General features: G+C 42.8%; 1 protein-coding gene across 3 annotated transcripts in view; it reads left to right on the plus strand.

The window, feature by feature from the left end:
• Positions 1–23,780, plus strand: part of mlip (muscular LMNA-interacting protein) — a 44,504-nt gene that overhangs the window by 14,114 nt on the left and 6,610 nt on the right. For 2 of the 3 annotated variants that reach the window (XM_085297059.1, XM_085297060.1), the window contains 9 exons: positions 1,169–1,294; positions 1,828–3,372; positions 4,025–4,096; positions 4,540–4,620; positions 4,698–4,781; positions 4,906–4,941; positions 7,290–7,337; positions 8,352–8,414; positions 8,529–8,651. In XM_085297059.1, the coding sequence (XP_085153185.1) occupies positions 1,169–1,294; positions 1,828–3,372; positions 4,025–4,096; positions 4,540–4,620; positions 4,698–4,781; positions 4,906–4,941; positions 7,290–7,337; positions 8,352–8,414; positions 8,529–8,651 (2,178 nt within the window). Of the gene's footprint in view, positions 1–1,168; positions 1,295–1,827; positions 3,373–4,024; positions 4,097–4,539; positions 4,621–4,697; positions 4,782–4,905; positions 4,942–7,289; positions 7,338–8,351; positions 8,415–8,528; positions 8,652–20,791; positions 22,182–23,780 lie in introns of those variants that run through there. The other variant, XM_085297061.1, reaches the window with a different exon arrangement.

Here is a 23,780-nt window from a genome sequence, read left to right on the forward strand (position 1 = left end):
CAAACACCAGAAAGGAAAAGTCAGAAATGAAAGTAAAACAAACAGGTTCAGTGCTGACTATATCAAAAAGATTAGCTGTCGCCTCACACCAAAAAGCTTCTTGGTTCAAACATGCTGGTCAGCATAGAGCTCTTCCTGCACCTTCGTGGGTCTTCTGGGTGCTCACGTTTCCTCTAACAGACATTTACTCAACATAATTAAACACCATAGAAGATTTTACGCTTCTAATATGGAATATATTTCTGAAATTGTAGCTATGTAGTCAGAGATGTTTCTTATATAAAACTTCTATGTGCTTTATACAGCAGGCCCCATTCACACAAGCACTTTTTCCTACATGTGAGTGCTTTCTATGTACCATTTACACAGATTCACACTCTGGTGAATACATCAGAGACTTGGGGTTTAGTATCTTCCCCAAACATAATTAAGCATGCAGACTGGAGACTAGGGCAGCCAGAGACTGAACCACCAACCTTCCAATTAGTACATGACCTGCGATACTTCCTGGAAGTCAGCCTTCCCAATGTTTTCACAGGTTATTATTTGGATATTCAGTCCTGAATATAAACCTTAAGGATGCTCTGTTATCCTGATTGTTGCAAGCGCTTAATTTTTTGTTTGACTTCATTCTGTCTAAAATACACATAGCTATATATTTTGATTGGGTTGGGATCTGGAGAAATGGATTCAGAAGGTGCAAATCCTCAGGTGAGAAGGATCCTGCCAGAGCCTTAAAAGGTTAAACCTTTAAACCTTTTAAAGGTTTCTTTTGCTACTACCTCGTCTTTCTAATTATCCCCCGGTAAGAGGATTAAGGTCAAAAGGACACCACAAGCGCAAAATTTAAATTCCGTCTAGTGGCAAGCACGCCGTGTTACTGTAATACACAAAAACAACAAGGCTTTAATGTTTCACACTCTCTGCTGTCACTTTACATTTTATTAATACTTTGGCATGTACACAGACCCTGCGTCAGAAGCTCACATGACGCGTGTACTACGCCGGTGTCTGCAGGACATGTGCGTGCCCATGTGAGTTATATGTGTGGGGGGATGTGGCGTGTAGAAACCAAACACACCCCGAGCTCAGAAAGGGTCACTGATGATCACCTCGGGTTTCACTCGCTAAGTTTCTGTTTAACATTTGCTTCATTTTCCCCTGTCAGAACGGAGCCGTGTCCCACGAGAAGACCAGCAGGAAAAGTGTATCAGACGGGGAGATTATCAGAGCAGAGTGGGTCTTAATTAACGACTCTGTGGAGGGAGGAGCAGGAAATGTAACCCTACCGCAAGTAAGTACAACTCTCAATGTCACGAGCAATGTAGAACTAAAAGGATTTGACTTAATGTGATGTAGATATGTGTTTGTGTGTGTACATGTATACACACAGTGTGTATCTTTGAAGGGTCTTAATTAACAATGTAAAGTTGAATTTGGTAAGCTGACATTCACTAAAAAGGCACTGTCAGGAAATTAATTTAAAAATGAAACGACTGTGTGCTGCTTTTCAAATGTGACATTTTAATTGGACTCTAAAAATACAAGAGTTCTAGTGTCTATAATGAGTACATTTCAGTCGTGCTTTTGCAGGGGGTCAGATGGTGTTTTTATCAAAGTAATTTCATAAACCAGCCATAAGCTTGTTACAAACGCTATTTTGCAGGGGTAGCATTTTTGGTATATCTGGGCTTTTAAGAAAGTGGAGGAAAAGTGCATTTTCAGTAATTGCTTCCTGAGGTGTGAATTTTCACATAAGACGCAGGAAAGAAAACGAAAATAAAACCAAACCCCAAACTATCTTTTTTCTTTCTTTTTGTTTTTCAGTTGAAGACTTCTCCAGCTCGTGCCAGCCTCTCTCAAACCAAATCCTCTCTTTCAATCAGTGCCCAGTCTCAAAATACACCCAACCACGCAGCCGCAGAGACGGCCTCCATGGAAACAGGCGCTGATAAACACAGGGACATTTCCCAGCAGCAGTGTCACCACACCTCCAGACATGTTGAGGTTAGCTTGGGTTGCTGTGCAAATAGAACGCCAGGGTCAGAGGACATATTAAGCCCCGCAGACTCTGGAGACCTGCTTCCCACACTGGCTTCTTCCAGGGAGTCCATCCTCTCAGATGCCTCGGACAGAGAGAAGAGCTGGTCCGCCGTGCAGCTTTCCTCGGTCACTTCTCCTGCCTCGTTAAGCCGTACCATTTCTCCCTGCTCATCCGTCCCCTCTGGTGTCTTCACCCCTTCTGTGATCCAGGTCAAGAGGCACTTTCTTGCTCCAGGCTCTAGTCTGATCCACATCCCTCAGACCTGCTTCTCATCCTGTGAGAGCCTCTCCTCCTCTGTCTTCTCCCAGAACCCTCCTCCCCGGCATCGGCCTCCTCTCACCCGACTCTCTCTCCTCACTGCCATCCTGAGAAAAGGTCGTCTTCCTGTTCTGTCCTCAGCGCTGCAAAGACCTTACACCCCCTGCTGGCCTGTTAACCCCGTAACACTGTCCTTCTGTAACGCGTGCTCAGCAGCCTCCAGCGTGGCCTCCATTCCCCTCGAGTTTTCGTCTCGGTTCTCCTCACTGGCATCTATAGACGTTCAGAACCACCATTGCAGGGAACCAACATGTCAGTCAAATGAGCTCAACAGAACGTGCACGCCATCTCAAGTGCAAAGACGCTCAGAGCCAGTGAATTTCACGCTACCCCGAGCTCCTGTATTTTGCTCAAACTTCCTCTCTGCTTCTCCACCAAAGCATGAAGAAACAGTCTGTACAACTTCCAAAACCTTGCCCCTCACACACATCTCCATATCCAAACTCCCTGAGCTCAAGCCCGGCAGTAATCACACGTTCCTCAAGGGCAGTGCGGATAATAACCTTAAAAAACTCATCTCCCCGTCCCCCAAACTCATTAACGAGCCACAGACTTCCACGCCCCAGAAATGGAGTCGCAAGCCAAATTCATCTCTCTCAAAGCTTCGTTGGCTTTCTCAGCAACTGAGATCTTCGCCTGTCTTCCCCCCTCATCCTGAGCCTTCTCATTCATGTGCAACGATTTTCCCCGCTCGTGCTGACACAGCATCACCTCTCCCTCCTCCACGAAATCCCACAGGAAGGTACGAATTAGAGAGGAGCCACTTCGACCCCACAGGTGCCACACATTCGCAGGGCATTCGCAAAGCTCCCTGTCTGTCGCCTTCCTGCTACACGCCCATTGTTTTTTCTGGATGGCCTTCACCCACCAGCTCTCCCACGCCAACGCCCTCTCCTGCTCCACCAATCAGAGATCTCACCCCTTCCCCTTTCTCCCTGCGCTCCACACCCTCACCAAGGCTGGGGAGTGGAATATCAGACTACAGTGACAGGGAGGGTAAAAAAAGAAAGGTAGCCTCTATCTGTGCCGTGTGCATGACTCGTTTAAAGTGAGGATATTTTTTACTGTGTTCCCTCTGACATACTGTTCTCACATGCTGCGTGGCTAAAAACAGACTTCTCGCACTTGACATGTGGATATCAAGCGGCATCGTCTATGTGGAGCTGATTTTAGATGTGTCTTTTATCCATTTGTCTTTGTCAGTGCTCATTTGTTCCTTTGCAACAGTTTCAAGTGCACTTTTCCAATGTCTAAAAAGGTTTTTTTTTAAAGCCGACATTAACCGAATGGGTGCAAAATTCAGAGTATTAACCACCAGGAATTCAATTTATTTCGAGCCAGCAGGGGCAAAAGAAGTTGATAACACACTCATCCAGTTTTCTTGCCCGTCGGTGAAGGAAAACTAAGTTTGTTCATAATGTAATCCATCAAACAGGCCTCCTCTGCAGCAAAGTGATGTAGTTTCCACAGGCTAACACACTTCGGCTCACACTGCTGGACAACTCTGAGTTTGACTGTTTTGCATGATAAGCAGCCAGCACTAACAGGAGACAGAGCATGCCTATAAAACAATTTCCACCAGACTGTCTACAAAGTTTATCTTCAATAAAATGTAAATTGTAATTACATTTATATTCATATTGTTTGCTCTTCTGTCTCCAGACACACAAAATTACGCTAAGCTACAAATCCCTCGCCGCTATTCCCACAAACACCCTGCTACTGGATCAGCAAGTGAGTTCATTTCTGGCTCTAATCCCATTAATTTGCCTTGTTAAATGGCAAGCCATACAGTACGAAGCGCTAATGATGCAGCCAGTGTTGCTATGGTGAGCATGATGTGAGTAATTTAAGATAAATCTTGAGATGCACTAATCAGATTTAGAAACTGCAAAAAAAAGACATTTTGTTCCTTCATTTCAGAAGGACTTAACAGCAGCTGCAAGGACAGTACTTCTTAAAGCTTTATTAAAAGTCATATCATGCTCAGGGAGACATGAAAACACATTCACACCTCTGTATGATACATGTAGACGAAGGAGTTGTGCCTGTGAAGAATATAGAGTGGATCAACAGGAATTGTCTGGAGGAGATGTAATGAATTGCGTGCTATTGCTCCAGTGAAACCATTAGTGGTGGAGGGGAGCTCAATTTCTTCTCTCTCTTTGCATTCACAGGCCATAGATGAGCAGGTCGAGAGAGAAATGAGTTCCTGTGACACGCTGAACACAGGCATCGCATCAGACACCCACACTGAGGTACCACAGCACACATCGCCGCCGTTATTTACCGCACACGTTGCGAAACGGCATCAATAAGTCTGTGCTCTCCACAGATGTGCTCGCCTGCTCAGCTCCGGCAGCAGTCTGAGGAACTTTATGCCGTCATTGATGAGATACTGGCAAATTCCATTGCTGCAGTGAGTTTGGTGTTTTATTTCACTATTAATATGAAATTAAACAAGTATAAATGTGGTGCTGAAAGTCACTTAACAGGTTTCTTTTTTTTAATCCTTTAACTCCAACACAACCCTGCCACTGTAGTCCACCAGGTCATCAACAACCAACAATGGTCTGCAGGTAAAAGATCTCTTTAACAGCATGTGAGCTATTTTCCTTTGAAATTTTTACACCAAGATATTATCACTTTAAAACTAAGAAGTTGGAGGATTAAACACGTTACTTAGCTAACAAGCATTTTAATTTGCAAATAATGTGAAACAGGGAGGAAACGTGGGATCTGAGCCCACAGTGAAGTACGCACCTGTATATGATCATAACCTGTCTTATTTTCTGATTTCTTATCAAAATGATTAAAACTGTATTTTTCTGAGATTAGCATCGTGCTGTATCAAAGACATAAAAAGCTTAACCTGGCAGTAAATCCAAAAGTATGGTCATTTTTCCACAAACTTCTATTAAATTGAACTTGAGTTTGTTGCCACATGAGTCACTCCCGGATCCTATTATACAGAATGCAGCTTTAATTCAAATGTTTCACTCTCGGAGGCCATGTCATTTTTTTTTCCATACACACTTTATGCTTTGATGGAGCATGTCTTTATACTAACCTAAGGTGACTGGCTGCTGACTCCAGCTTCATATTCAACTGGGACACATCTGAGAATGGTGTCAGATCAATCTTTGGCCCAGTCCCAGGTGAAATCAGTCACAAAGAAGTTTATTTATCTCCAAGGACACTGCTGCTCGCAGTCGTCGTTCACAGGCTCAGAATCGCTTAGTTTTTCCTCGTACACAACTAAAGAGCTTTCAGTCACTACAACTGCACTAAATCGACTCTGTGGAATCTTTTAAAAGAAGCAGTTAAAAACATTTTAGACTAAACACGCCTTCTGTTGGGAATTCTATTGATTGCATTTTATGTCTTTATATTGGCTGCTAAAATGTTCTTATTTATTTGACTCTTTTCCTGTTGCTCACTGCTTTGTGACTGTCTGTCTATGGAAAGTCTTAGCTTACCCTGCACTGGCTGATCTGATTGTTTTCTTCACTGGAAGATTGCAGCAATCAGTTTATATGGAAGATGTCAACTTGTCTGCAAATACTCACCAACCTGCTCACTGAGCAAATTGGAAACAGAACCCATTTGCAATCATCACAAAAGCTGCCCCTTTTGAAACACGTGGGTTACAGCTTTTACTTTGAAGGTGAACATCCTCCGTCTGTAGTTTCACATTCTTTTGCTTGGTGGTTAGTTAGCGAGTGTTTACAGACAAATGGCATCTTGAATACAAACTACAGATGACTGTCTGCTGGTGACCAAATCAATCATGAGCAGATTCTTGGTTTGCCCCCCCCCCCCCCTGCTCTGCGAATGAGTTCCCCACTCAACAGCCAGATAGACAGTTTCCCCTAGCGACTGGTAGTTTCCATGAAGGTCACTGGCTGTTCTCTAGGTCTCTGGGACTAGTGGTAGCTGACTGTGTCTTTGTCAGCTACCACTCTGAAACGACATCATCTTGTCCAGTTTGTGATGATTAACAAAACTTAATTTTTTCCTCTTTTTATCTTTTTTTTGTCTTTCTTTTTGTAAAAACTGTTAAAAGTTCACACTGCAAATTTTGCACACACAGTGATGCAAAGGTGACTAAAGCATTGTCATCTCAGTTCTTTAGTGCAGAATTTGTTTAGGTCAATAAAAAGCAAACGAGTAAACACATGCTCTTTGCACCCAGAATAACAATGCGAATCAGTGTCATCATTTTGCATCCTAATTGCAGTTTCATCATTTTTAAAAGGAGCAGGCAAGCAGCTTTCACACAAAAACACACCCAAAAACAAATAAAAGAGAGAAAGAAAATGTATATTTGTGTCTATATATAACTAAAAGTGTGAACCATTGAAGTAAAAACGAAATAGAAAAGATAAATAAAGAACTGTAGTAGCTTTGGAACTGAAGAAATGAGTCCTCTGTATACTGTTTTACTGAAGCACAAGCAGGAAGTTGGATAAAAGTGAATTTTAACTATATGAGCACAAGAAATGAAAGGACATCTGTCCATTATTTATCAAAGGAGAATGCTTCCTATAGTTTGCAGAGAAAACAAGTGTGTGAGAGAGAGAAAATGTCATCCATGGGATGTGTGCTCTTAAGCTAGATGCTTGTGTAAACTCAGCAGGGGGGAAAGTATTCATGAAAACATCAATTTTTCAATCGCTAACAAGAGAAACTGTGTTGTGTAACAAGAAAACATGTTAAATTCAAGTCTGAGAAAATAAAGAGACGCGTTCTGGAGAGACCATGATTCATGTTCTCCAAGGACTTCTTTAGATCATTTTTTCCATTAATTTCTTTTCTAAAAAATGACCATCACAGTTACAAATGAATGAGTCGTTTGATGATTCTTTCTTTTTCCCTGACATCCAGCTTGTGTCATTCAGTTTCTGTTATTCTTCTTCATTTCCAGCCAAAAAACTCATCATTTTCAAAATCGTTGGGACGTGAAACCAAATATGTGAGTAGAGGTCAGGTAGTTTTGCACGTTGAATTAAAGGCAAATGCTTTCTGTTTTTCTCAGCTTTTACCCCACAGGATAAACAACCTGCTGCTGACGGTGCTTATTCTCAGTGTTGTTCAGATGCTTTTATTCCAAAATTCACAGGACATGGCGAGCAAATCATTTTTTCACTGTGAGGTGTTAGGTGAGATATTTTTCATCAGGAACTTGAAGGTGGCTCGAAGATTTTCCAAAACATTTGCTCTTTGAATATTATAAAATAGAACTTGCCAAATTACAACCAGCTTCAAAAAACTTGGTGGCACAGTGGTGCAGTGATTAATGTCGCCTCACAGCACAGAATTTGAATCTGAGATTACATGTTTTCCCTGTGCCTACAGTGCGTGGGTTCCCTCTGCTTCCTCCTACAGTCCACAGACATGCATGTTGGGCTCACTATTGATTCTAAATGGGCTGTAAGGTGTGCTCTTGCACTAGGACAGCAGGGATAGACTCCATCCTCTCGGTCTGTGTTTGTACTGAGCTTCTGACAGATTTCACAGTTCACCAGGAACACGGGTCATTTATAAAGTAGCTTACTGCATAAGTATGCACGTATAAGAGGTTCAAAACAGCGTGCTATCATGTGTTGAAGCTACTTCAGCTCATAGCAACAGTTTATTAGCAAGCTCACAAATAAAACCTTATTCCTGGGTTCATTAAACTCCAATTTAAAACTTAATTTTCCTCTAAATTGTATATCTTCTTGCATAAACAGAATAATTTTCCGTTATTTTGAGTAAGAATAATTAATCTGATTTGCAACCAGATGTTTATGTATTTATGCTATCATAAAAACTCAAAAATAAATTACTTCTCCCAGTTGTGTATGTTTTCTCTCTGATGGCAAATATCATAATTAATTGAAAGAGAAGAAGGCGGGAGTGCTTTCGGTTATCAGTGTTTAACTTTTGTGAGAGGCATTAGTAATTGTGTTAATATTTCTTTTTTTCCTCTAACTTATTTATTCAGGCATCTTTATGCAGCTTGCACCCATCCGCCGACGTGGAGAGAAAGCTGCTGGGTCGCAAACAGGTACACATTCTTTATTTGATCACGCTCCTTCATCTGCTGAATTAGGAGAATTTATGAGCTGCTTATCAGAATTAATTCCTTTGTGCTGTCAAATGTCTGAATTGTACTATCCAGACAAAACCGGTCATTCGCCCGATGACGGCCATTCCAAGACTGACAATAGAGGATAAAGATGAATTTCATCCAAAGCCCTTCAGGCAGTTTGCCAGCAAGCAGACCTCAACTAACAAGAAAAGGGTAAGCTTGTGGCATTCAATCAGTTTTTAATTTAAGTGATAACAAGACTTCGCAGTCTGCACAATCCTCCACATTGACTTGAAATGTGTCTCGTTGGTGCCAGTTGCACTGAACTGCAACTGTCAGACTCACAGTAAAAATAAGCTTCCAGAAACTACTCAGACTATATTCCAATCTCCATATCATGGATAGCATGGATACTTTTTTTTGTACATTTACAGTACAGAATATACATCCATCAGGCATAACATTATAGCCACTGACAGGTGATTATTTCTTTATCGTGGGAAGTGGTTGGGATATATTAGGGAGCGTGGAGTGAACATTTTGTTCTTAAAGCAGGAAAAATGAGCAAGCATAAGGATTGAGCGAGTTTGAAAAGGGTCAAACTGTGATGCTAGATGACTGGGTCAGAGTTTTCCCAGTCTGCAGTGGTTAGTACTGTATCTGTTGAAGGTGGTCTAAGGAGGGAACAGTGGTGAACCAGCAACAAGGTCATGGGTGGCCAAGGCTCAGTGATGCACACGGGGAGTAAATATGGAACAGAAGAGCTACTGTAACTCAAACTGTCAAAAAATGTAATGCTGATTCTAAAAGAAAGGTGTCGGGACAAACAGTGCATCGCAGTTTATTGCGTATGGGGCTGCATAGCTGCAAACATCATGCGGATGGCCCAGTGGGTTTGGCACCACAATGAAATCTGGGTAAAAAAGCAAACCAGTGGAGGCAATGTGATGCTTTGGGCAAGCTCTAATAGGAAGTCTTGGGTCGTGCCATCCATATGGATGTTACTTTGATGCTTAGCACCAAGCATTGTTGCAGACCACCCTTTCAAGCGAACAGTGTATTCTGAATGGCTGTGGCCTCTTTCAGCAGAATTGCTCCCTGCCACAGAGCAAAAGTGGTTCAGAAATGGTTTGAGGAGCACAACAACGAGTTTAAGGTGTTTACCTCTGCGGGATGTGCTAGGTAAACAAGTTCAACCCATGGAAGTGCCACCTCTCTTACAAGACTTAAAGGATCTATTTCTAACATCTTGGTACCACAGCACACCTTCAGGGGTTGAGCGGAGCCCATGCCTCGACCAGTCAGCAAATGAGGGACCAACATGATATTAGGCAGGTGGTCGCAATGCTACGACTGACTGGTGGACATTTCTAGATTCACCATAATATAAAATCACTTCAAACACAAGAAGACAAAAAGTTTTAGAAAAAAGACAAATTCTGGTAAAACTTCTGAACTTGACCGTATCCTATCTCTCGCCCTTCGTTTCCCTGAAGACACAAGGTAATTTGTCTAAAAGCTCTTACCAATTTTCCTTATGCTGAGAAAAAGATAACAAACTTGAACACCTTTGCCTCTATTATCAGTGTAGATACCGGTTCTTGTCTTCCTTTGTTGTTTGTTTTTTTCATACATATACATATATTTTTTCATACATACAAAGATATTTGTAATGTTTCCCCTCATCACTCTGTCATCACCCGGTCTTGTCAGATTATCTTAGGAGTCCCTTTCCTTCACGAGCCACTGAGCGTCTGGCTTGTTTCCAAACTGTCTCTTTCTCACATTAAAGAAAAGTGAAGTGATGCAGAAAGCGGTAACTGCTTCACTCAGCATCATGCTGGACGCCCAAAAAGCCATCTTTTTAGTGAAGTGATTTTTCAAAAGAAATTCACTTTTTTGTTTAAAAAGTATTGTGGAAAAAACATTAAAGCAGAAAACACAATTAGCTTGAATGTATCTAACAGGAAAGACTGTGGGGGAACACGTTTAGATATTACTGGAGCATGGATAAATGACACCTGATCAGTCCAAACTCATAATCATTCTCTGTAACAACTAATAAACTGTCCTGCTAACTGGAAATGGAGTCAACCTGGTAATGGCTTTCATTTCAATCACTGTTAACATTTTCTCTTAATAGTGTGATTGGGTTTTTGTTGCATCCTCAGAGAGACATGACTCCATTCTCCTTTTTGCAACTTTATTCTCCTCAGTTCAGTTTTGGAGTTTACAGGCAGCATAGCGTATCATCAGCAAAACATTGCTCCCACATCTCAGACACTGGCTGTATCCCAATTCAGGGTCTGCAGCCTTAAAGTACGCATTTCAAGGCCGATTACGTCACAGCGGCGCGCCGAAGGCTGTCCCAATTCAAAGGCTGCTCGAAATGCGGCCCTTCATTTCCCTGAATCTTAAGGCTGTGGCAGTGTAGACTTCGTGGTCCAACATATCCCAGAATGCATAGCGCGGCGGTGGGTGTGGATAATTTTGCCGAAAAAAAACGGCGGATGAGGGGCAGCCGAAGAGTAAATTTTAAGTAAGTACTGAATATTATGTCACTTATTTATGTGCAAATGTTTAATAACGAAGAACATTAAAACATTACTGTTGGCCACATGTCGGCAAAGTTATGTGACATTAGTTGTCACGGCTGGCGGAGTGAGCCGTGTGGTGTGGAGGAAAGGGAGGACCCAAAATGCAGCAGTGACTGATGATACGAGTGATGTTTATTTACAAAGTGACAATGGCAGAAACAGGCAGTGAGGCATGACAAAACAACTGAAGAAACCTAAACTGGGAGAACTAAATGACAAACCTGAGACCATACAAAAGGGGTGCGGGGCAGAGAGACGCAGAGACAGGAACACCATAGAACGCAGACGAGCCGACAATGAACACAGACCGACACCCACTAAATATACACACACACGGTAATCAGGTAATCACACACAGGAGGGAAGAACAGCTGAACCTAATACACATGAGGACCGGAGGACACAAGCTGAACACAATGACAACAGACACAGACCTTCAAAATACAATAGGAAATCCAGAACATGAGCCTTCAAAGTAAAGCAGGAACACACAGACTGATTTACAACACAACACGGGGACATGAACAGAGCACCAAGGACAGACACAGGTAGGGCTGAATACACACACCAAACTACAGGTTCAACCCTAAACCAATACAAAATCAGAATAAACACAAAGCACAAAAATGAACTTCAAGGAAACACAAAACGCTGGGCCAAAATGACCCAGGACCATGACAGTACCCCCCCTCCAAGGGCTGACTCCAGACAGCCCAAAACAAAAACAGATGACCAACCCAGGGCGGGCGGTGGGGGCCCAGGACGGAGGGACCAACACCGAACAAAAACAAGCCCCAGCGAACCAAGTGACCTGTCCAAAACAAACACACATGCCGGAGCACAAGGACAAAACACAGTTCAGGAGGCCGGCCCGGAGGCTGACACAGATCCAAAAGCCGACCGAGCGGAAGGCAGCGGTGGCGGAGTGGAGGCAGTTCAGGGGGCCGACCGTGCACACGGCAACGGCGGCGACGGGCAAACAGTTCTGGGGGCCGACCGTGCACACGGCAACGGCGGCGACGGGCAAACAGTTCTGGGGACCGACCGTGCACACGGCAACAACGGGCAAACAGTTCTGGGGACCGACCGTGCACACGGCAACGGCGGCGACGGGCAAACAGTTCTGGAGGCCGACCACTTGGAAGGTAGTGGCGGCCACCGAGCAGGTCCGGAGGACGGCCGCGATGCCAGCGGCGGCGACGAACTCTTTCCGGAGGCCGCCCCCGAAGGCCGTGATGCCATCTTAGAGGCCCGGAAAACGGCCGGCAGAGGCGAGGCAGAACGGGTCGAGCTGGCTCCGACGGCGGTGTGGCAACCGCAGGATCAGACGAGGCGGGACCAGACGAAGGCGGAGCCGAGGCCGGACCAGGCGGCGGCGTGGATGACGACACGGAGGCCGGACCAGGCGTGGATGACGACGCGGAGGCCGGACCAGGCGTGGATGACGAGGATGGTGCAGAGGCCGGACCAGACGAGGGTGCAGAGGCCGGACCAGACGAGGGTGCAGAGGCCGGACCAGACGAAGATGATGAGGATGCAGAGGCTGGACCGGATGAAGCCAAAGCAGATGCTGAAACCGGACCAGGCGAGGATGAAGCCAAAGCAGATGCTGAAACCGGACCAGGCGAGGCCGAAGACTCTGAGGCCGCAGCAGGCGAGGGTGATGAGACTGCAGCTGGTGATGAGACTGCAGCTGGTGGCTGGACGGGCTCCTCGGGCCCCCCAGCTGACGAGGCAGAAGGCTGGACGGGCTCCTCGGGCCCCCCAGCAAAAACAGTCTCAGACCCAGTGGGCACTGGAGCCCCTGGCACACACAGAACAGAACCAGCAGGCACACGGGCAGGCACATGGGCCTCTGGCAGGGACGCAACAGAACCAGCAGGCACACGGGCAGGCACATGGGCCTCTGGCAGGGACGCAACAGAACCAGCAGGCACACGGGCAGGCACACGGGCCTCTGGCAGGGATGCAACAGAACCAGCAGGCACGGAGACCTCTGGCAGGGACAGAACGGAACCAGCAGGCGCACAGGCCTCTGGCAGGGACAAAACAGACTGCAGCTGCGCGGAGCACCGACCCTGCTCAGGCAGCGACAGCCGGGTGCAGTTCTCAGCTGGGTTCTTAGCCTCCAGGGGTCCAGAATCAGCTGAGGGCTGTAACTTAACCTCTGGTGAGGCCCTGGAGCAAGTAGCAGTCTCTAAACTAGCCAGCTGTTGAGGAACGATTGCATTTTTAACGTGTTTGTCTCTCTGCAAATAATACGTACTAGAAAAAGAGTCAAAAATGGGAGGCACAAGCGCAGCCTCCCGTACAGAGGGAGTCTGTGAAGACGGAGACGGCATGAATGACTGGGCTAGCGGAGATACCGGAGTCCGAGTTGCTTGCGGCTGTGCAGCTAAACGAGGTAAAGACAGCTCAGCAGGAGAATGAGCAAGCAACACACAGTTCTCCTTGTCGTCTGCTGCACCAAACAAAGTCCCTGGATAAACTGTTCCACAGTCCAAGACAGAAAAAGGGTCCTTCTCACTCACCACGGCCGGCAGTTCTGAAGTTCCAATATCCGGCTGTGGGGTGACGCGCCGACGGCGCAATCGTCGCTTCCTCCCGGGCAAAACCTCCGGCGGGCCGGGCAAAACCTCCGGCGGGAGAAGCTGACGTGGCTGTTCCGGGGTGGCCGTAATCCGCTGCTGCTGGACAAAGTCTGTGGATTCCCGAGCTCGCACCACCCCCCGGGCTTTATGCAGGTTGCAAATTAAGCCTGAAACTCCCTTAAGCTGGCAGAGGTAGGGATTTTCTTCCAGGATTGCTTCGATGGCTTTTAACCCCACCACTTGTGCCCTTGCGTTGGTGGTGTGGGTTACTCAGTCCATCAGGCGTCGGATGCGTGCGAGGTCGCTCTCTCCAGACAAAGCTGCTGGGTCCATGTTTGGTCGGCTCGTACTGTCACGGCTGGCGGAGTGAGCCGTGTGGTGTGGAGGAAAGGGAGGACCCAAAATGCAGCAGTGACTGATGATACGAGTGATGTTTATTTACAAAGTGACAATGGCAGAAACAGGCAGTGAGGCATGACAAAACAACTGAAGAAACCTAAACTGGGAGAACTAAATGACAAACCTGAGACCATACAAAAGGGGTGCGGGGCAGAGAGACGCAGAGACAGGAACACCATAGAACGCAGACGAGCCGACAATGAACACAGACCGACACCCACTAAATATACACACACACACGGTAATCAGGTAATCACACACAGGAGGGAAGAACAGCTGAACCTAATACACATGAGGACCGGAGGACACAAGCTGAACACAATGACAACAGACACAGACCTTCAAAATAGAATAGGAAATCCAGAACATGAGCCTTCAAAGTAAAGCAGGAACACACAGACTGATTTACAACACAACACGGGGACATGAACAGAGCACCAAGGACAGACACAGGTAGGGCTGAATACACACACCAAACTACAGGTTCAACCCTAAACCAATACAAAATCAGAATAAACACAAAGCACAAAAATGAACTTCAAGGAAACACAAAACGCTGGGCCAAAATGACCCAGGACCATGACATTAGTGACGTTTGTACTAACTTGGTTTTAAAGCCTTTACTTTAAAATATACGCCGTTCAATAGCTGAGCTTAATCTTACAGAGAATGATCAGAGCTCATGTAGAAAGAAACAAACAAATGAACAAAAGATTTTCTCCTTCATTTCTGTCAAACAAAGCTGTATGACACGTTTCCAGCTGTTAGTATCATGGTTGCTAGGCAACCTGGGCAGCGCAACGGAGGCTAGACCGTCCCATTTCACAAGCCTCGCACTTCCGGCCTTAGCGGTCTTTGAGTACGCGGCCCTTGAGGATCTTTGAGGCTGCGTATTTTAAGGCTGCAGACCCTGAATTGGGATACAGCCACTGTTTGTTTTTCTGCGCTTACTGATGACATCACACGTCTGAACTCTGACCTCCTGGAGCTAGTAAACTACAAAAATTAACTAGAAATGTGTCCAAAAACAAAACACAATTAAATAAGAATAGTCTTTAAAGATTTTCCCAACGATTCAGAAAAATGTACGTTTTATAACTACTTTTAGAGCGCAACATTTTGGCACAAAAAACATTTTAATGAGGGCTTTTTTATTTTAAAATATACCCCTTTATATTGTCACACATTAGGAAGCTTCATTCTGTAAGCTTTCCAGGGTGGCGACTTTAACCTAATCTCCACCTAAAAGTTGATGATTCCACACTGTATTTTCTGTGCAATTATTCCTTTAATGGTCGGTTAACTTTAAAACATAACGATGGGTCATAATTTCTGCCTGCACAAATGGCTTATGACCCATGGCCTCTAAGGGCTGCAGTAACAGCTGTTAAAATATGCAGATTTAGACGGCTTCCCAATTGGTTTGTTACATTTGCAGAAAGAGTCATATTCACCATCCGGCTGTATGCTGTTTATACGACTGCTGCCATTTAACATGCTGGTGTTGTTTACCCATACAAACACCCACATGCTGCAGCAGATTGTGAAGAAAAAAAAGGTAAATGGCCTGTATTTGTATAGCGCTTTACTAGTCCCTAAGGACCCCAAAGCACTTTACACAACCAGTCATCCACCCATTCACACACACATTCACACACTGGTGATGGCAAGCTACGTCATAGCCACAGCCACCCTGGGGCGCACTGACAGAGGCGAGGTCAAAAAAGGTCAAATATATGTAATAAAATATTAATTTCTTCTTACGTTTAGGTGTGGGACCTGGAAGGAAGTGTTTCACATTTTGATTGTTCCTGCAATTATGTCACTGCAGCTGCAGTCAGAAGGCTCCAGCCACCAGTAAAACAAGCAAACAAGAAAAAGATCACTGTATATAAAACTCAGCCATTAGCACATTTGAAGAAAAAAAAACAAAAAAAACCAACTTTTTTGTTTAATTAGTACTTCCGTTGAAGCATTGTCTAGAAGGCTACAGGCGGTCCAGCGTGTCACATTCATCCAGTTATTCTAATGGTGTACTGTGTTGGTACAAAAATAGGATGTTGCTGTCTGCCACAATACTTTCGACAGGGTGCCTTTTTGGTCAATTTCCGCTGTCATTTTTGAAGACTTGTGGCAACAACAAGCAGTTGCGTCAGTCTGTATTTATTGCCACATAACAGAGGCAATTTCTGTGACTATTTTCAGGGTGTATCTTTGGCTCTGTCGCAGAGAAAGGATGCCCCCAGCTGTGACTTTTGACAGCAGTTTGGAGTTTTGAGGTCTGGCTAGCATTTATGATCAGAAGTGTGCAGTTGAACAAATTATTATATCAGCAAATTGTGAAAAATGAAACATTTGACATTTGAAAATGCTACTCACAGACCAGATTTATTGTATTCATAAAGAGAATAAAGATGCTTTCTTATAGTCACGCAGAGAGGTGTAGTGTGGAAAACAGCAGACATCACTCTTACTTGACTGAGCAGCAAACAATGTTAGTTTATTGTCCTCTAATCATCACACAAGTAGCAACTTCCAAAATGGCAACCCATCCATCTCCCTCTCTGTCGTCCAGCAGTCCACCTACACTTTCAGACCCCGCCTTCTCATTTCAAACTGGCCTATCAGTTTGAGGAAAAAGAAAAACAAAGAAGATTCATTTTCACAAATAATCCTAAAATTATCATTCATTTGGCTGCCACAGTGGTTTGAACTGAGTGACTTAAGCCAAACATTTTGTTTATACGCTGGTGCACAGAGGTGTGTTTAGCACTCATTATACAACATTTTAAAAACCCACCATAGGGGACATGGGGAAGCTTTCTAACACGTATGCATTCCTATTTGAATCTGGTCACCAGAGTTTTTATATTGTCGTAATCTGAAATAGGATGACATTTTTGATTTTTAATTTGAGTTTAGTGTCAGTCATTTTCCAAATACAAAAAATTATAATAATAAAATAAATAAATTTTTGCAACAGAGGTTATTACAGACTTCAACAAAAAGAAAACAACAAAGAAGAATTTTACCCAATGTGAAATGGAGACACAAAAATCACAAACTGAAGTAAAACTACAGGAGGAAAAAGACCCTCTTAGAATGTCAACAAATGGTTCTGACTAATAACACTACATTAAACTACAAAATTACATTAATTTATACAGGGAAAGTATACACAATTGAGAATGTTAACAATATAAATTAAGAAATATGTTAATTGTAATAAATGAGATAAAATGCATGATTAAATTTACTACGTGTTTAATTATTTGAAAAGTTTGTGGATGATAATTAGAGCATACTAATATGCAGCAATGTGAAAGTTTTCACATGGCTCTCTATAATCCCATGAAAAACTAAGCAGAACCCATAATTTAGTAGCTACTAAAACCATCTTTAGCAGAAATAACTTGACTTAATTCTTTTTTGTATGATTTGTCAGACTCTCACACTGTTGTAAAGGAATTTCTACCTGCTGTTTACAATGTTGCTTCAGTTCATCGAGATTTGTTAGCATTCGTCTGGAGGTCTGGACTTTGACTGCATAATTGCCAAACCTGGATTCTTTTCAGGCTCTATGATATAGATTTGCTGTTGTGCTTGGTATCATTGTCCTGTTGTATGACTCAGTTTGGCCCAAGGTTTAGCTATCAGACCGATGACCTCAAAATATTTTGGTATACAAAGGAGTTCACGGTCGACTCAATGACTGCAGGATGCCTAGATCCTGTGGCTGCAAAACAAGCCCAAATCATCATCGCTCCATCACCGGGCTTGACAGTTGACTGAAGGTGTTTGTGCTGATATGTTTGCTTTTCACCAACTATGCATTCTGGCTAAACATCTCTATTTTGCACTAGTCTGGTGTTTTGTTAAATTTTACTTTGCAAACCTAAACCGTGATGCTATTATTTTATTCAATTCAATAAAACTTTATTGATCTCAAAGGTTGATCCCGAAGGAAATTGGGTTAAAATTGGCTGTTGACCTTTGCCAGCGCCATCTTTCCCTCCGACCATATGTACATTACACAACATCACATGGGGAAGACAGGTCAGAGAGGTATAACAATGGAAAATGCACAACATGAGGTAAGACGAGGAGAATAAAGGACTCCCCCCAGGCTGAGCTCCAACAGGGAGATCAGTTTGAGAACAGAAAAAAAAAACACCTCAGGACATAGCACATGAATCATCACATCTCACAACGTAGAAGGCATAAGCTTCGAAGGCGTTTCGAGGGGGTTGGGGGGGGGGGGGGGGGAGTGTAGGTCTGTGTCAGAATTTTAGGGAGAGAATAAGCATTTTACTGGCAACCCTTCCGAACAAGATATGCCTATTCAGTAGAGCTGGGCGATATAAGATTTTTTCATATCACGATATGTTTTTTTCATTTCAGGCGATAACGATATCTATCACGATATAAGCCAAATAACTATATTTGTAAGATTTAAATGTGCCGTTGCTCACAAGTAAAATGTGAAATAATCAGCAGCTTGTTTTTATTTAAATATTTATTTCCCATAATAAGTTCAACAGGGTAGATGTACTTAAGGAACATGAGACTTTTTCAGATAAATAAAGGCAAATATTGCAAACTACACAAAAGGCAGCCGCTAAAGCGTTTAAGTTTCAAAACAGAACAAACGAAACAGACTAAATTGTCAATTCCACTTAGAAACAAAATATTAATTCTAAAAATAAATCTTAGTTTGTTTTACAGAAGAACAGACAAAACTGACTAACTTTTGTCAATATCAAATAAACTGAGAACTAAAAGGAAATTCTCAATCTCTCCTTGTTGTATAGCTTAGCTTTTCAAACAGTTTTAACAGTTACTTTAGTCTGACAAAAGCCGAATGACGAATTAACGCTTCCAGTCAGAGACTGAGGCTACGTCTACACGTACACGGGTATTTTTGAAAACGGAGATTTTCCGTTTTCGTTTTAAAAAAATAATCCCGTCCACACATAAAGGTAGAAATGAAGGAAAACGCTGCTATGAACATGCCAAAGCAGCAGGTGGCGCTAGATTCCTAACCGTGCAGAAATATTGGCCAATCAGAAGTCTAGAAGCCTCGGTGGGAAAAAGTAAACAAAGCTGGGGCATAGAAGCAGAACCGAGTCGTATGTGTGGAGGGACAGTAACTGTGTGTATATGTAAGCATTTAAACACTGCAGAGAGTAGAATTGACAGTAACAGTATTGTAGAAATTCATTTCACCGAAACAATAACGTGGCGCACAGTGTGACGTCAAAAAATGCGCACATCTTTGACGCTGCATTTTCTCCGTTTTTCTAGTCCACACGTAAATGCAAAAACGGAGTTTTTAAAAATCTTCGTTTTCAGTGACCAAAAACGCCATTTACTTGTGGACGAAAGGCGCAAACGCATAGAAAAATCTGCGTTTTCAAAAATACCCGGGTACGTGTGGACGTAGCGCATGCACCAGTTTATTGTATTTCCAGACTTGCTTTCGGCACAATTTACAGTGCACGCTACTCTGTTTTTTGTCAGACTTGAAATAGCCGAAATACCTTCACACTACGGAACTTCTTTGGCTCTTCCGTTCGACAATCTCTCCGGCGTTGGAACCATTATCTGTTTTCTCTTCGGTCACGCTCAGTTGATTTTTCTAGTCGGCACACTCATTTCCTCCATTACCCGGGCGGTACGGTGGCGGGCTGCTTCCCAAACAAATACACATGTGCGGCTTGGCACTTGTGCTGTACGTAACAAGTCACGTGACCTGACGCTGCGGCTGTGATTGGTTCGGCTCTGCGCTACTTAATTTGGATTGGCTGTTCTTTTTTTTTTTTTTTTTTTAAGAGGACAAGAGCGGCGAGGTCTATCGCGATAGTTTAATTTTTCTATCGAGAAAAAGTTATATCGCGATACATATCGTTATCGTTCTATCGCCCAGCTCTACTATTCAGTCTTCTAACTGTACTGTCAAGAGCTTCAATGTTTAACATGCTAACGGAGACCTGCATTGCCTAAATTATAGCTCTTAAGTTTTTTGCAATTTCTTTGAGCAGGTCTGAACTTTATATGAGTTTGTTGGAAGGTCCACTCCTGGGAACACTGTGGTACTGTGTTAACACACCTGAATACTTCAGATCAGAAAACTGACAGAATCTCTGCTTTTATAGAAGTGCTCACACTTGCTAATGATCAGTCAATCAGATTAATCTGATTAGCAGCACCTGGCTGCTACTTACCTTCTCAATTCCTATGGTGAAAGTGCAAGTCCTTAGTCTTTCACAGGACTTCATAGAGTCCTTTAAAAACTTTGTTCTTCACATAACTGCAAAGCTGGTACAGAGTAGGTGTTTTTGCAAACTTAAAAACTTAAATTCAGTCTCACCTTACTTGCATAATAATGAAGTATGCATGTAGAAAACATATTCTTACATCAGGCTGCAGAAGTTTATGTAACAGCAGGGGAAAACCTTTTTTTTTTTGGGGGGGGGGGGGGGGGGGTTCTATTTGCTTTAAGGCATTCAACAAACAAACTTTGAAGTAAGTAAGTTGGGAACATATCTGGTAATTAAAAAGAGTGACCTCCTTCGCTGCAGCCATCTGTTTAGCCTTCACATGTAAAATTATTCAGATAGTCAGATACACAAAATAAATTACTGCTGTTCAAAAATTTCACATGTTTTTGGCTCCACTAATAAATGTCACACCCTGTGAATGTTGATGATTATGTAACTTCTCTTGCTTTGGATTCCATCCATCCTTTTCCACTTATCCAATTCAGGATTGCAGAGGGGCTGAAGCCTGTCCCAGCTGTGACAGAGCAAGAGGCAGGGTACACCCTGGACAGGACGCCAACCACTGCAGGGCTGGAGAATGACAACTAAATTACCTAATTTTGAAGATACAGACAAATACTTGGAGGCTGGATGCATCAGGGATTGAACCACTGACTTTCCAGTTAATAGACCTCAAGAGCGAGGCACCCAGAACAGAAATCTTAAAACGTACATCATTTGTAATTTTAGTAGCTTCCTCAAAGAGTTTCAAACACAGCACAAGTCAGAAAAAAGGTGCATAAGAAAATTTAAATGTTGAGAGCCAGGAGATGATTAATCGCTGCTAATATTACAACCTCTCTGCATGATGCTCATTATTCTCTTTACTGATTTGCCGGTGTCCTTTCACAATTCCCGCTTCTTTGCCTGTCTGCTTTCTTTCTTAATCCTAATTGTGTCAACTTGTCAAATCTCAATTGACGTCACTGTATATGTATATTTCATATCTGAGTTATATGCATCAAACCAGCTTCATGTGGAATTGCTTCACAGCGCTCCCTGGGAAATTTTATCCTGCTTTGATTTAACTGGGGCAGATTTTAAATGCCAAATGCAAAAATACAACCAAATTCTGTACGACATTATGTCTGTTTGGTTTTCTGTAAACCCACCACATCGAAGCAAATCTAATATTACAATCGCAGCCACAGCCTTAGATCACCATCATCATAATGTCAGAATGAAAGTACAAAAGATGTGAGTGTTGCATTTGCCAAGAAGAACTGTTTAAAGAGTGAGTATTTGACTGACAGAAGAAAACCAAATACGACGGCCAAAAGTCAGTTGTTCAATTTGAGAGGCAAAAAGATTTCAGATTAGCTCCTTGACAGATACTTATGTGCTTATACTGTATTTAAAAAACAAAAAACAGACTGAGGAAACTGAACAAAAAAAAGAAAGAATACTGCAAAACAACAAGCATTGTCAAACATTTCTAAAAAAGAAAGATGAGTGTAGTTATGTTTCAGTGACAATTCATAGTGTGCCTAAAACAATGTGTTTTAAACAAACAATAGCACTTACCCCAAAGAGCAAGGGCTATACTAAAACTTTAATGCTTCACGATGTTGTTATCACAACATGCTGATGTCGGCCTGTTGTTATTACAATATGATGACATCAACCTGTCATGGTGTCATTGTGATGTTGTAATGATGTTGTTGAAAAAAATAAAAATTGTGTCAACAACTGAATAAGTGTTAACATCCCTACTAAATCTCATTGTCTGGTTAAAAGCAAGCAGTTTAACTCCAATCCTATCCTCACTCACAAGTATTGACGTGCTTAAAGGTAAAAGTGTCCTGTCAGACTATTTTTATTTGATATCATTAAAGGTGACGCTATAGAGCTGTGTTGTTGGTGAGTGTATAAATATACGTGTACACAATGTACATCAAGAGATGCAGCAGTGCAATGCAGTTACAAAGACTGGTAGCTGGTAATTATACATGTAACATACAACAAACAAAAAGTACAGCTTTTATAAGGGAACACATTTAACGTTGACATTAGACCTTAATGCACAAAGTGCATTAGTTAAACATTAAGTAAACACAATGCAGTTCAGGACAGGTCTCCTTCAAATTGGTATAAAAACAGAGATGAAGACAGTCAGGTGCTGTGAGTTTAAACACAGATGTATCAAATGTGTTTGCTTTAACCGCCCTGGCAGAGGAGATGTGACTCCCTATGTCAAAACACAACAGAAGATTTGAAACAGATCACTGTGCTGTGTTTGATCAAGATGATTCCATCTGACACCAGTTTCTTAATCTACCTTTTATGATGCCCTTGGTTGGTCTGTGCGGGTTCCTCTGAGAAATACTAAACAGCAACATCTTGCGGAACATTAACCCTGTGGAGGTCCAGGAACCCTTGTTACCCTTACTCTGATCTGAACATAAAGTCTGGAAAAGGTTAAGTAATTCTGATTTGGCGTTACCAACCGCCACGAGTTGGCAGCACCTCATAAATGTTTAAACCTTCTAAACTGTTTGGGTCAAATTTGACTAACCTGATCTTTTCAGATTAGATTTTAGATCCACCAGTGCAGTGTGGGTGAAGTAAAGGAAAATTGTGGTTTTAGTAGTGACAGAGTTTGAGGGAGACCTTCAGAACGTCATAAGAATTGTCTGTGCTCCCAACACATTCCTTAGGTTGCCACACAGACAGGAACCTGCTGGGTCTTTGAAGGCTCACAAAACAGTGAAATAGTAAAAGCCAAAAACTCTGAGTGATGATAGATACAGTAGTGCACTTCATGAAATGAATTATACAGATGTCTGAGAGTACCTTCCCACAGATGTGAGATCTGAAATCGAGCAGCACAGTGATGGAGAGGTCAGCAGTGTCAAGTCACAGCAAGACAGTTCCCAGCAATGGTCTTTATGTGCAACATTTGCCTGTGCCTGCTTGGGTTTCTGTCTTCCTCCCACAGTATAAAGGCATGCATGTTAGATAAATTGGTGATTCTAAGTTAGCCCTCTTGGACTCTATAGAATAAAGTGTTGCATGCGCTTGTTACATGGCGAGTATATTACATTTGCTCCTGCATGCACCCACGATGTAACTAAATAATCTAAAAATAAATTAATTAGAATCCAGCCATTGAGCTAACTGTGTCGGGCTAAGAAAGAGCAAGCACACCAATGCAGAGTCAAAGGCAGGCTTGAAACTTAAAACAATCATTTATTGAAGGTCTATATCAATCTGTGAAAGTGAGAACACAGATATAAAGGAAAATTAATACCGGGAACAAAGATTGGGCGAACAGTATGACACAACTAGGCTAAGACAGCATAATGGGTGGGAAAGACAGTGGGAGCAAATCAGAAATAAGTAGACTAGGGAAGTAAATTTAACACAATGCACACGAGACAAGAGAGACTAGCACAAAGTATAAGTAATACTGAAGCTTCAACTAAGACACGCCAC

This window comes from Mchenga conophoros, linkage group LG13 (genome assembly GCF_057382185.1).
Source record: "Mchenga conophoros isolate Kocher_MC1m ecotype Shallow Benthic linkage group LG13, M_conophoros_male_GT1.1, whole genome shotgun sequence".
Taxonomy (NCBI): domain Eukaryota; kingdom Metazoa; phylum Chordata; class Actinopteri; order Cichliformes; family Cichlidae; genus Mchenga; species Mchenga conophoros.